The sequence below is a fragment of the Vulpes lagopus genome, chromosome 2 (genome assembly GCF_018345385.1).
Source record: "Vulpes lagopus strain Blue_001 chromosome 2, ASM1834538v1, whole genome shotgun sequence".
Lineage (NCBI taxonomy): Eukaryota > Metazoa > Chordata > Mammalia > Carnivora > Canidae > Vulpes > Vulpes lagopus.
In genome coordinates this window covers 95493165-95505318 of record NC_054825.1, presented here as the reverse complement: position 1 = coordinate 95505318, position 12154 = coordinate 95493165, and the positions used below count along the sequence as shown (strand labels likewise).

General features: G+C 30.4%; 1 protein-coding gene across 3 annotated transcripts in view; it reads right to left on the bottom strand.

The window, feature by feature from the left end:
• Positions 1-12154, bottom strand: part of STXBP5 (syntaxin binding protein 5) — a 168291-nt gene that overhangs the window by 42299 nt on the left and 113838 nt on the right. Inside the window, exons 19-21 of one of the 3 annotated variants that reach the window (XM_041740439.1) lie at positions 9888-9953; positions 4989-5048; positions 4839-4886 (exon numbers count right to left, since the gene is read on the bottom strand). In XM_041740439.1, coding sequence (XP_041596373.1) covers positions 4839-4886; positions 4989-5048; positions 9888-9953 — 174 coding nt within the window. The remainder of the gene's footprint in view (positions 1-4838; positions 4887-4988; positions 5049-9887; positions 9954-12154) is intronic. The other 2 variants (XM_041740441.1, XM_041740447.1) reach the window with 2 other exon arrangements.

Here is a 12154-nt window from a genome sequence, read left to right as displayed (position 1 = left end):
TGGAATCAAACATAAGTTATTTCTAGAAAGACCATTTTACATTCTTCCAACTTAAGAAAAAGTTCAAGGAGAAAGAATTGCATTTACAGGAAATACTGAAATATAAAAGACAAACAGATATTGCTGAGATTTTATTATGAAATTTGCCAGAAGATACATTCTGAAATAAAATTAAAATCCAATACACACTATGCCATACTCTTCAGATGTTAGTAATCCTGAAAGAGAAAAAGAATTTGTTAGAAAACCTCAGACGTGTATAATGGTTTTAAAGTGCTTGTGAAATTCAGTTCTTCACAAACGAAGAGTAATTTTACCTGTAAAAATGGTATTGCTGCACACTTGACTCATCTTCTCTCTCAAGATGAACTTCTATTCTTCCAATAGCCATATTGTAGATTAAATATAAAGATGAACTTCTAAAGGAGTAACAGCCTCACATTTGGGATTGAATATTGGGTAATGTAAAGTAGAAATATCAGTACTAATTTGAGTTTTATAATGAATTAGAACAATTTTATAATTTAAAATTTTGCTTAATCAATTTGATACATACCTTTTTATTCACATGGCAAATTCCAAATGGATCTCTTTTTCAATTTGTAAATATAAAAGAATAAGGAAGACACCACAAGAAAAAGAAACCTTAAAGTATGAGAGTGGAGACATGCTATAGTAAAATAAGAGTCAAGAGATCTCGATTTTGGTCCTGACTAGGTCATTACTCTGGGGCATTACTTTGGATGTGCAATTTAACCTCTTTGAGGCTCAATCTCTTTTCTTAAAAAATAAGGGGGCTTAGCAGATTTAAAACTGTAGGATTTAATGAATTAGCAATTGGAATATAATAACTAAGAACCTACTTAAATTGTGTTATAACTCTTTAATTTAAAAAAGGAATTATTGGGACTCACGTAAAAGAGAACTAACAAAAACAGTACTTGGACTAATGACCATTACCATCATTTAAATTGACTTCAAAAATTGCTTCAGTTTTTGCTAAAAAAAGAAAATTAGTCATTACCCAAGTAACTCTTAACCCAGAATCTGAGAGATTAAAAGGACCATGGAGGTACAATCCTTCCTAGGTTTATAAATGTCATCTGGAGAATATTATAGTGCCTGGAACTTGGGAGGTGCTCATTGAACAGAGCCATGATTTTTATTTGTTTTGGCACAGTTCTCATTAAAGTCACTAAAGTTTTGAATGTTTTATTTTAATCTCTAGAATTATTTCCCCCTCATAGCTTCCCGTAATCATTTCTTCTATCTGAAAATTAGTAGTATTATGGGACATGGGCAGGGCTGTAGACTACAGAATCCAGCTAGAAATCCACTTTCACAAAAAAAAAAAAAAAATAGAAATCCACTTTCACAATGAAATAGAATCACTGAAATAGAACCAACAAACTTTAGAAAAGGCTGATCATGTAGTTTTAAAATCTACCAAACAATGCTAGCATCTGCACCATATTTTATTCATAAGGTATCATAAAAATTTGATTAACACTTTAATAAAGACATTCATTTTAGGACTCTTCTTATACAAACTTAATAAATAGTTTTACAGAATTTCATACTTCCAAAGTTTTATAAAATATAAATAATAAGCAAATCAGAATTGGTAGCCACTCTTATTTTCTAAATAATTTACAGAAATGGTTAGCACTATAAGAAAGATTGATTTTGGAAATGCTGGTCATTAAGATTTTACTAACAAAAATTAATCATCAAGTATGAACCGACAAAACCAAGTCACTATATGTGTATTACATGAATGTACCTTTCTTTAGGAATGTTGCAATTGCATTATATTCTGTTTTATTTTTGCTGTTAAACTCACAAGACTAAAGTTATGCCTTTTTAGGCTGCTATTCTTATGCAATACAAAGAAGTCACTGTTGATATCATTTACCGGAGTTAACTGTCAGCCGGGAAACAATGAAGCTAAGTTTTGGGTAAATGGGTTAGGGGCTCTACTGGTCACTGTAGTTACTTTCCTTCAGTCTGGTCTTTGAAAAAAGTAGACTTCCAGGCACTATATATTATGTTTGATCTGGTGCTGGGGAAGAACTTAACAGGAACCATATTTTTTCCTAAGTTCCTATGTAGATAGAACAGGACCATTACCAGAATATCTAGTTAGAAATCATACAATAGACTTGGTTTTGAATCCTTACAGACTTTGGTAAATTGTCTTAAGAGGTAATAGTACAGTGTTGAAAGGACAAATGGTGAAGTCAGACTACTTGGGTGGGAATATCTGGCTAGCTGTGTAACCAATAGGTACATTCCTTATACTCTACCTCTCCATTACCTCATCTGTAAAACAGATGAGAAGTAATAGTAAGTCCCTCACTGTAGTTACATTGAATAAATAAAAAATATTATTTATAAAGGGCTGGCATGGTGTCAGAAGAATTGTAATTGTTAAATGTGTGTGTATGTGTATGTGTGTGTGTGTATTTTTAAACTGTTATCTTAGTTATCTCAGCTGTACTGTCAGGTAGTAATAAAGGGGTTGATTTTCAAGCTTGGGTTAGAGCATTAAAGTAAGAATGACATTTTGCATCTCACCCTTCCAATATTGGTAGCAATTACCTTAAAAGAAAAGGTGAAGCTGCAAGACATTTCAGTCAGCCTTCCCAGCAAAGTGTCTTTCTTACTAGTGTCAACCTTGAGGGCCTAGGCTTAATTCTTACATCCTCCCTTATTAGGACACTTCATCACTACATTATAGTTGAAGCTATAAATGTTTATAGACTGAGGAAGAGAGAGGTGGTCATTTTATGAGGCCCAGGAGACTTCAGAGCAAGTACAGGACTGGCTGATAGGGAACACAGTTGAGCTCAGAAGGCTCAAGGAATCCTACCACTCTTGACACCATAAACTTTACATAGAAAGCACAGGACATTCTATGTATTTTTTTTCTGATATTTCACTGATATTTTATGTTAACACTTATTACAAAACTCGACATTAATGTAAAAAAAAAACTCATTTTTTCAACTGTAAAAAAAAAAGTAAAATGGAGCAGTCTCCATTTGAATGAAGAAAAAAATCGAGAATTGAGTTTTCCTTGGATCTTTGTTGAGATTAAAAACCACTCTGAAAGATTACCACTAAAACCAAACAAAGTTATACATAAAATAGGAAATAGAGCAGTAATTTCTGAGGATGTAAAATAATTAAATATAACTGTATAAGTAACCTGAGTTTAAAAAACTGAATAAAGTTAACATGTTTCCCAGAAACCATAAATATAAAAATTGGCATGACAAAAAGAAAAACTTGCCAATAACATAAAAAGCAAGAACGTTACCAAAGAACTTCCAATAATGTTCTTAGTCTAAGAAATGTGTTAACTGAAGACTTTCAAATATTCAAGCTCAGATGTTTCACGTTACATATTCTATTCAAAACACAGAAGAAAGAGAGGAACTAGTCACCACATTTAACAAAGCAAATATAACCTCGATGTCAAATATGGGGTAGAGAAATTATTTCTAAAACTGTAATTATATACAAGGTTCCTTTCATGCAAGGTAAAATTCCCATATAATTAAATTCTAAAAGTTCTTTCATTAATAAGTGTATGTAGGAAAGTCCCTTCTAATTTTTTACATTATATGACAGTAAGTACCATTAAGACAAAATATTTTAAAAATTTGGTTGAAAAAATATTATGCTATAGTGCTAGTATATAATTAAAGCAATTTAACTATTACCAACTGATTCACTATAAAACCACAAAAAGATAATCATTTCCCCATTTATGAAGAGCCCATTGCCCAAGAATAAACCATCTTATTTAAATAATGACCAGAGGTGCTAATAGTCAGCCAACGTTAATATGACTTAACAGGGTTCAATTTACAACATGTAGACAATATGGATGCTACTTCTGTTAAATTTTTGAAATTTAACTTTACATTATCATGAGAAAAGGTAAATCTATTTCAACTGCCCTGAAATGCATCTCATTTAATATAATTCAAGGAATATATGGTATGCATTTTTGAGGAAAGAACATAACAGTATAATAAGAATTTTAGATTTAAATCAAAGATTAAATTTATTCTCTTTTTGTAAAACAGTGCTTCTCAAGCCTTTAAAAATCTTCAGAGAATATTCAAATTTTTATGACCAACCAAAAAATCTTAAGAGATTGATTATGTCCTCAAAGTTTGATTATGTTTTGTCTTCCAAATTGGAATTTTAAATTTTTTTTTTTTGGAATTTTAAATTTTAAACTGAAAATCTTGCACTAGGTAATTCATTTCAAAGTATATTCATAAAACCAGTAGAAAGGATTAATATAAAACACTATCAATCACTTTTACTTGTGTGTGGGAGGGAAGGAAGAGTTTTAAGAAAATTCCCATTTAACTCAAGGATAGTGCAGATTACAGAATAAAAAAGTCAATATTTTAGAGAACTATTTCCTTGAAATTGAGGGTTTTGAAAATTTGAGAAAGATGAAATAAAGCTAGGAAAAATACAAATAAAACCATAGAGGAAAAAGATCTCAAAATCTGGAAGTATAGAATTGTACTATTTATGGCATAAATTGAACCCTGCTTTATTTTAAATAAAGCAAAAATAAAAATAGAATAATTCACATTTTAAGTCAGAGGAAGAACTGCAACCCCAATTTAACTGATTTTTAATAATTACTGCCCCAATGAGTTTAGAAGAAACAGCCCAAGAGATTATTGTTTAGCACAGAAGTAACAAATTAATATATACAAAATGCAATGCATTAGATCATTTTTTGGTGTTGAGTAACACTGCATATAGCAAGGATTAGAAACAAAAGAGAAATTTCTATTTCCTACCTATATCACTGGCTACCATCTTGGAAAACTTTCTGCTTTTGGTCTTCACTGAAAATAATATTTTGATATAAAATGTCAAAATCTATTCAAAGTAAACTAAATGAATTAAAAATAATTAAAAGAAAATACTTTAAAATAAAGATACTATACCCTTTTCTATAAAATTATTCATTTTTTGTTCATCATCTGAATTGTGTGGTGATGAAGAACCTACACAAACGAAGACAATGGAAGGAACAGGCATATCGTCAGTCACAAACACTGGGTTGTCATAGGGAAAAGTACAAGCAAAATAATCTGGTAACTTCTAAGATAAGTTTCCATATTATTGGCCACAAGAAAAGGTCATGCATATAAATAATAACAACTCCTCTAATACTATAGAATAGCAAACAGTAGTACATTATCTTTCATGGTAGAGAAATCCCTAATCTAGAACAATTTTTCCTTAAGTTGCAACCATTTGGAAAAATCTTGGCATAGATATTAGAGAATAGATAAAGAAAAATATAAGCAGCTATTAACTCTTTCTGAAAGAAAAGCAGCAATTAACTCTTTCTGAAAAAAAATGCAAAAATTCTTTGATGTTAAATGAATATGGTTCACCTACAACTAAGAATCTCATGCAAGAAGTATTCTGGCAACTTATTTTAGAGTTAACTTTTTATATACAAATTTTAAAATCATATATAAGCCTATCATTACCACAATGATCTTTAAAATACTGAGGATAATACTTATAATTTTAGGTATGTTCAAATATTTACTTACGTTTAATGAGGTAATAAATATTTCATTTTATTCTGGCTGTGACTCCCAATAAGTTTATCTAATATTTTTATAATTAAGATTTGACATTTTTCCTCAAAAAAGGTGTTTCTAAAATAAATGTTTTATTTATAAATGTAATCTTAAGTAGTATTCTAGTTGACAACTTTACTAAACAATCTATTCTTTATAACAGCAGGACATTTCAAATGACATCTCACCTATAAATTTTCAATCTCTTTGCTATAAATCATCTTCCCTCTTTTTAAATTCCAATAATCATTTATCAGTACATGTCTCTTATGATGTTCCTCACTTATACCTCATATTTTAAAAAGTTTATACACATGTGCCCTTTTCCCACTGCACTGCACATCTGGGCCTCCATTTGATTCATCTTTGCATCCCCTTTGCACTCAGCAAAGTGCTTTGTACGCAGCAATCTCCAAGTAAACATTTGTTGAATGAATAAAAAGCTTTTCTGATAGAAGCAAATGCCTGGAACATAACTGGAAGTAAATAAAAAAGTTTTTCTGTACTTTTCTTCCTTTTTATCCCAGTGAAAGTACTGAGCCTCAATCAATAAGGTCAAAGTTTGACCTTCCATTCTCCCACAAAAATCATACTTTCTTTGGCCAAGTGGAAAATATCCTTAAAATCTTTCCACAGACCAAGTAAAACCTGTAACATTGGCAGTATCCAATTTCTTCTATAATAGTCTTAGAAGATTACTCTTTAAAAAACCATGTTATTTTTACTAAGTAGTATTTATGGATCCTCATAAATCCTATATCAAAAAATATTCCATAAGTAACACTGAGCTCAGTAACATTTTCAGGAAAAGAAATGGGTATACTTGTTTTTCAAATAAGATAATAGTTATAAGATGTTATAACTATTTTAAAATATCATAGTCACCACTGATATTAAATAGCCATAGGAAGGTAAAAAAAATTATACTTATTTTATCTGATGTCATCTTAGAGCAACAATTAGATAACATATCTAAATGTGAACATAAAATTATACAAATTGTTTTTTAATATTTCCAAAATATTTTTCAACATAAATCATAAATGTAAAGAAAATATTTTCCCCTAACTGAAAATTGCCCACCACTGGTCTTCAGAATTTTCGTCAAAATTCCAAAAATGCAAAAAAAAACCCACCCAAAATTCCAAAAATGCTTTCAGCATATCCCATTTGAATATACTTACCAAATAATTATGATTAAATAAACACAGAAAAAAAATAAACACAGAAAATATTTATAGCTTTTTCTTTTTCTGGGGTACATGGTAACCCCTAATGGCAGAATTTATATTATGGTTTATGTGGCCCTGGGTTTTCTTCAAACTGAAATAACCTAACAAAAGTTTTTATCATTTTCACATTTACACACACACATACACACACGTTTGATGCAGTCCTAAGACAAAATTCCAATATCTTGAAAGTGCTCCGTAAGCAATTTAAGTTCTTTGAAATACAAAGATCAAATGGAGATAGCAGAAGTTATTTCCCATGTTAATTCAGGATGGCAAAATTAATATTCTGTTTCAGAGACTGCTGGTTTATTTAAAAACAAATGGAAAAAACTAAATTGTATTCATTAACTTGGATTTTCTCAGGATGCTTTTTGAATTGAGCTTTAATACTGAACCGTTAAAACTGCTGAGATCACCAATTTTGATTACGAGATTTAAATGCTTTTCAAAAAGTTTCTCCTCATTTATATTATTATTTTGAATAAACACACTGATTTTGATAAAGGGCATATGTATGACTACTTTTCATTTTTGTAATAGTGGTCCTCCTCTTAGTATTTATGAGTGACTCGGTTGAACTTCCATTCCAACCCACTTTTAAACATTTCTTCTCTCCCAATACATTGTTTTCTATTAACTATACTGGCTTTATAATCTATATTGTATCCTTTAATTATTTATTTATATCTTACCACACTGCAGAAAGTACTTGAAGTTAGGAATTTAATTATTATTTTACATGGTTTTACATGATGCTTTGTGGTTCTTCTGATTCACCTCAAACTTACCCCTTCCGTTCTTCTCATTTGACCATCCTAAATTAGTAGAATTTACATGTATTGGTGAGAGGAATGTTACTAAATTATTCCTTTATTTCTTTATTAGAATGCTAACAAGAATGAATGTAAAAAAATTTACCAATGGGCAAAGAGTAAGACAACTGGCCAAAGATGAGTAGTGAGAATTACTAGTAACTATTTCAAAATGGGCAAGCAGTGAAAGACATAGCTATAAGAAAATAGTGTCAACAGGTTGCTTTCCAGAATTTTATCCTAGTTTCTATTGTATGTTTCACTACGTATGCATGAGTGACATCTATCTTCTGCTCTATGAAACATGTTTCAGGCACAACTACTGTCTACTAAAGTCTGATTTGTTTTTTGTAAAAGTTGTCTTTCCATATTGATAGGCAGGAATGTATATATGTATATGTGTATATCTGTATGTGTATATCTGTATGTCTTCAGAATATTCTTGTATGTTTCAGGGCATAATCAAAGACTAAATAGTTTTCTACTAAGATAAGAATTTGTGATTTATCAATGATTTTTACACTCACAATTTTTACCTTGCAGTTCAAATTCACTGAAACAATAAAACACCTAGTGTCATATAAATTCTGTATGCTAAAACTATATTGTCCTTTCACGTGGATCAAAAAAATATGCTTGAAAATGTTCAACAATGTTTGAATTTCTCAGAAAAGATTTGGAGGGTTTTTACTTTTATGAACTTTTTATATTTACAGACTTATATTTTAATATACTTAAATACTTATCTATAATTACCTCTTGTTGGTTATTTCAAATTGATAGATGTATATACCTATTCAAAGTTTGGCTTAGGATAATGAGTATTAGTTTATTTAGGCTGAGTCTTGTTAAAACAATTTTGACAGTCATTTAATATACTAAAAGATAATTCCATGACCAAATTATCTAGTTTGGCTTTTAGCCTTAACATATTGACAACTGCATTCACAAGGCCTTTAGAGAAGGTAAGATCAGAATAGTGCTGTAGGTAGATGGACAAAGAACAGCAATAATGAAAAGATACTACAGTTCTGAAATCCAAATTCAGAAATAACTCTAATTCTGTGAGATCAGATATACAATTATTTGCTCCATATTATTCATTCAAACTTTACTGTACCAATATTCAGACTTAACATTAGGTGCTAACTATATTAATTCCTGTGGTTCTATGTTTCATTAATGAGTGAATTTAAATATGAAATTTAAAGATTAAGAAAACCAGAAGGTGGATATATCTTAAGGTATAACTTGTGCAATATTAGGAAAATGCAATTTCAAAAAGAAACATCACAAAAGCTTTTTAGAGTCCTATGTCTAATAAACTGCTAAACCGAAATATCAGAGTAAACTAAAATGCACTTCTCAATATTTCCCATGCTTATAATGATTTCTGATGTAGTAGAATCAGCCAATGAAGGATCAAAATCTATCTAAGAACCATGTTACTTTATCCTAAGAACAATCTTTCTAGTTGAAAGCTGATAAATATTCCCAGCCAGAACAATTTAATATGGTTGTTAAAATTGTGAAGTCAACCTTAGTAAAGACTGGCAAAGTTTCTATACACTTAAAATAATAAAATCACAATCCTCTTAACGTTAAGGAGATTGAAAAGATATTAAAAATTATGTTCTACTGAAATATTATTACATACATAGGTCACATAAAGACCTATATGGACAAAAAAGGATAACTGCCTTAAAATAGCTACACAGTTATATTAAATATCACTTTGACCAAAACCACATATAATTAGTCTATAACTATTCTGTCTACAGTTACTATTAGATTATAAATGTTCAAGATCTTTGATATTTAAATGGGCACTATTCAGGAATTAGAGCACTATTCTACTAGATGACCTCAGACATGCGGAGCAAAGACAAGACTGTACATTAACCAAACCATTTGATCCAATGGTGAGGAGTAAAATATATTTTCGTTAAAAGATATAAATATAAGAAAGCTGAATAAACAGTTGTATGACTCTTAATAGGTAATAGCTGTGAAATTTTATCTAGTGCATTTCTTTTCACCTAATGAGAATGCAAAAAATAGTTATCCTTTTAAGAATAAATAAGTGACATAAAAGTTCCTTCTAGGTGTTACTTTAAATGCTTATCTGTAAAAAGGAATTTTGATACACTGTATTATTTTTTACAGAATTATAGTCATTAATGAAATAAAAAACAAATTACCAGAAGTTGGAGATTTGCAGCGATCCTCTGGGACTACAGTTCCTTCACTAATATCACATAGACCTGCTAAAAAAACAGAACCAAACACCAAGTCACAACACAAATTTATGTAAGTGCAGCTGTATTTCCTATTTACACTACACATTTAATGACTGTCTTTGTCAAAAACCCAGTTGAATAGACTGTACTGGCATTGATACTATGCCCATTAATCTTGAGATAGGAAATGAAACATTTTGATATTAAAACACCTCAAAATAATATAGGAGTCACCAGCTAAAGAAAAAGAAAACTTCCAAGAGATAATTTACTATTCTTCAAGGACATTAGACATAAAGTAGGACTTTGTTTAAAATCAGTAATTTGGGAGTATATGATAGACATTAGATTTCTCTTGAGGGAAAATAAATATTTGGTAATAAATTTGGTAATTTTTACATCATAGAAACTCTCAACTCAAGCCTCAATGTGGTTTCTGCAATGTTTCCAATGCCCTCCTTGAATATTTTTGAATAATTAAAATATTTTGTGCCTCCACATTTGCAATATTTAAAAGACTGTATGTTACTTGTCATATATAAGAAAATGTAAATGTAAAATATTGTACTTTACTTATTATACCTCTTAAAAACTCTACTGCACATTTTTATTTTTATTTTATTTTTTTAAGATTTATCATTCATTCATTCATTCATTCATACAGACACCCAGAGAGAGGGGGGGGGGGGGGAGACACAGGTAGAGGGAGAAGCAGGCTCCAAGCAGGGAGTCTGATGTGGACTTGATCCCAGGTCTCCAGGATCATGACCCAGGCCGAAGGTGGCGCTAAACCGCTGGGCCACCAGGGCTACCCCTCTACTGCACATTTTTAAAGAGCTCTAAAGAAATACTTCCTTTTCACAGATATGTATGAACTTTATAAAACTAATATATCTTATACGATGGCCTAGATTCTTAAGAGAAACGATATGCTATGGCTTTTTATGCTGTAGACAAGAAAAAGACATGGCAACATGCAGAGTAAATAATTAGTATGGCTAGTAAGTTGCTTAGTGACTGGAATGAAAAGAATTCCTGCAAATTCTTTGAAAAGAGAAAAGACCTCAGAAGAAGTTAACCATCATGCTGACATGTGCATGTATGACCAGTATCCATTTTTCCAATCCTTTAGTAAAAGACATATCACAATCCAGTCACTAAGAACATTTTTATAACATTTTCAGAGAACACAGAATAATGAATTCGGTTCATAAGAAGAGTTTTCTATTTTGAGTTATATATTATTTTTATTCACTAGGAAGTTTTCGAGTGAAAATCAGTAACTTTTTTTTTTTTCCTCTTTTCAGCACTCATTAAACTAATAGTTCTGGGAGAAAAAAAAAAAAAAACAAAAAATTAGTTTCATAGTTCAAAGCACAATGGATGGAATTTTAGGTATGCATTTAATCTTTGACAAAATACTGTTTATGTAAATGAACTCCTTCTTGATAGAAATTCAAATAACAGGTCTTTAAACAGTAGTGATATACAGAAACAAGTGTCCATCGATGGATGCATGGCTAAAGAAAATGTGGAGTATATAAAAATGTGGGTAGTATATATACACAAACACATATACATACATATATACATTCACACACGAAATGCAATGTATTCAGCCATAAAATATTTAAATTGTGCCATCTGTGACAACAAGGATGGACCTCAAAACATATGTTAAATAGAATATGTCAGACAGAAAAAGACAATTACTGTATGATCTCACTTATATGATACAGCGGAATCTAACCCCACCCCCCAAAAAACCCCAAAACAAACAAAAAAACTCATAGATACAGAGAACAAACTGATGATTGCCATAAACAGAGTGTGGAGGGTGGGAGAAATAGGTAAAAAGGGTCAAGGGTACAGAATTCCAGTTACAGTATAAATAAGGGAAGTAATGATAGTGTATTAGATATTCGAAAGCTACTAAGAGTGGAAGTAAGTTCTCATTACAAGGAAAAAAGAATTTGTAACTATGTAATAAGGTAAGGAATGTTAGAGCTACTGTGATCATTTTGCAATGTATACAAATATAAAATCGTTATTTGAAACTAATATAATGATTATATGCCAATTATATCTTAATAATAAATAGTAGTGATAGTATACTCTAGTATTATAGTGTGCCTAGCACTGAGTAAAAATAACAAATTCCAAAATTTTAAGCCTTTCACATCTGGCTCAGGGTAAAAGTCAAGTAAAACCCTATATGGCTGATTGAT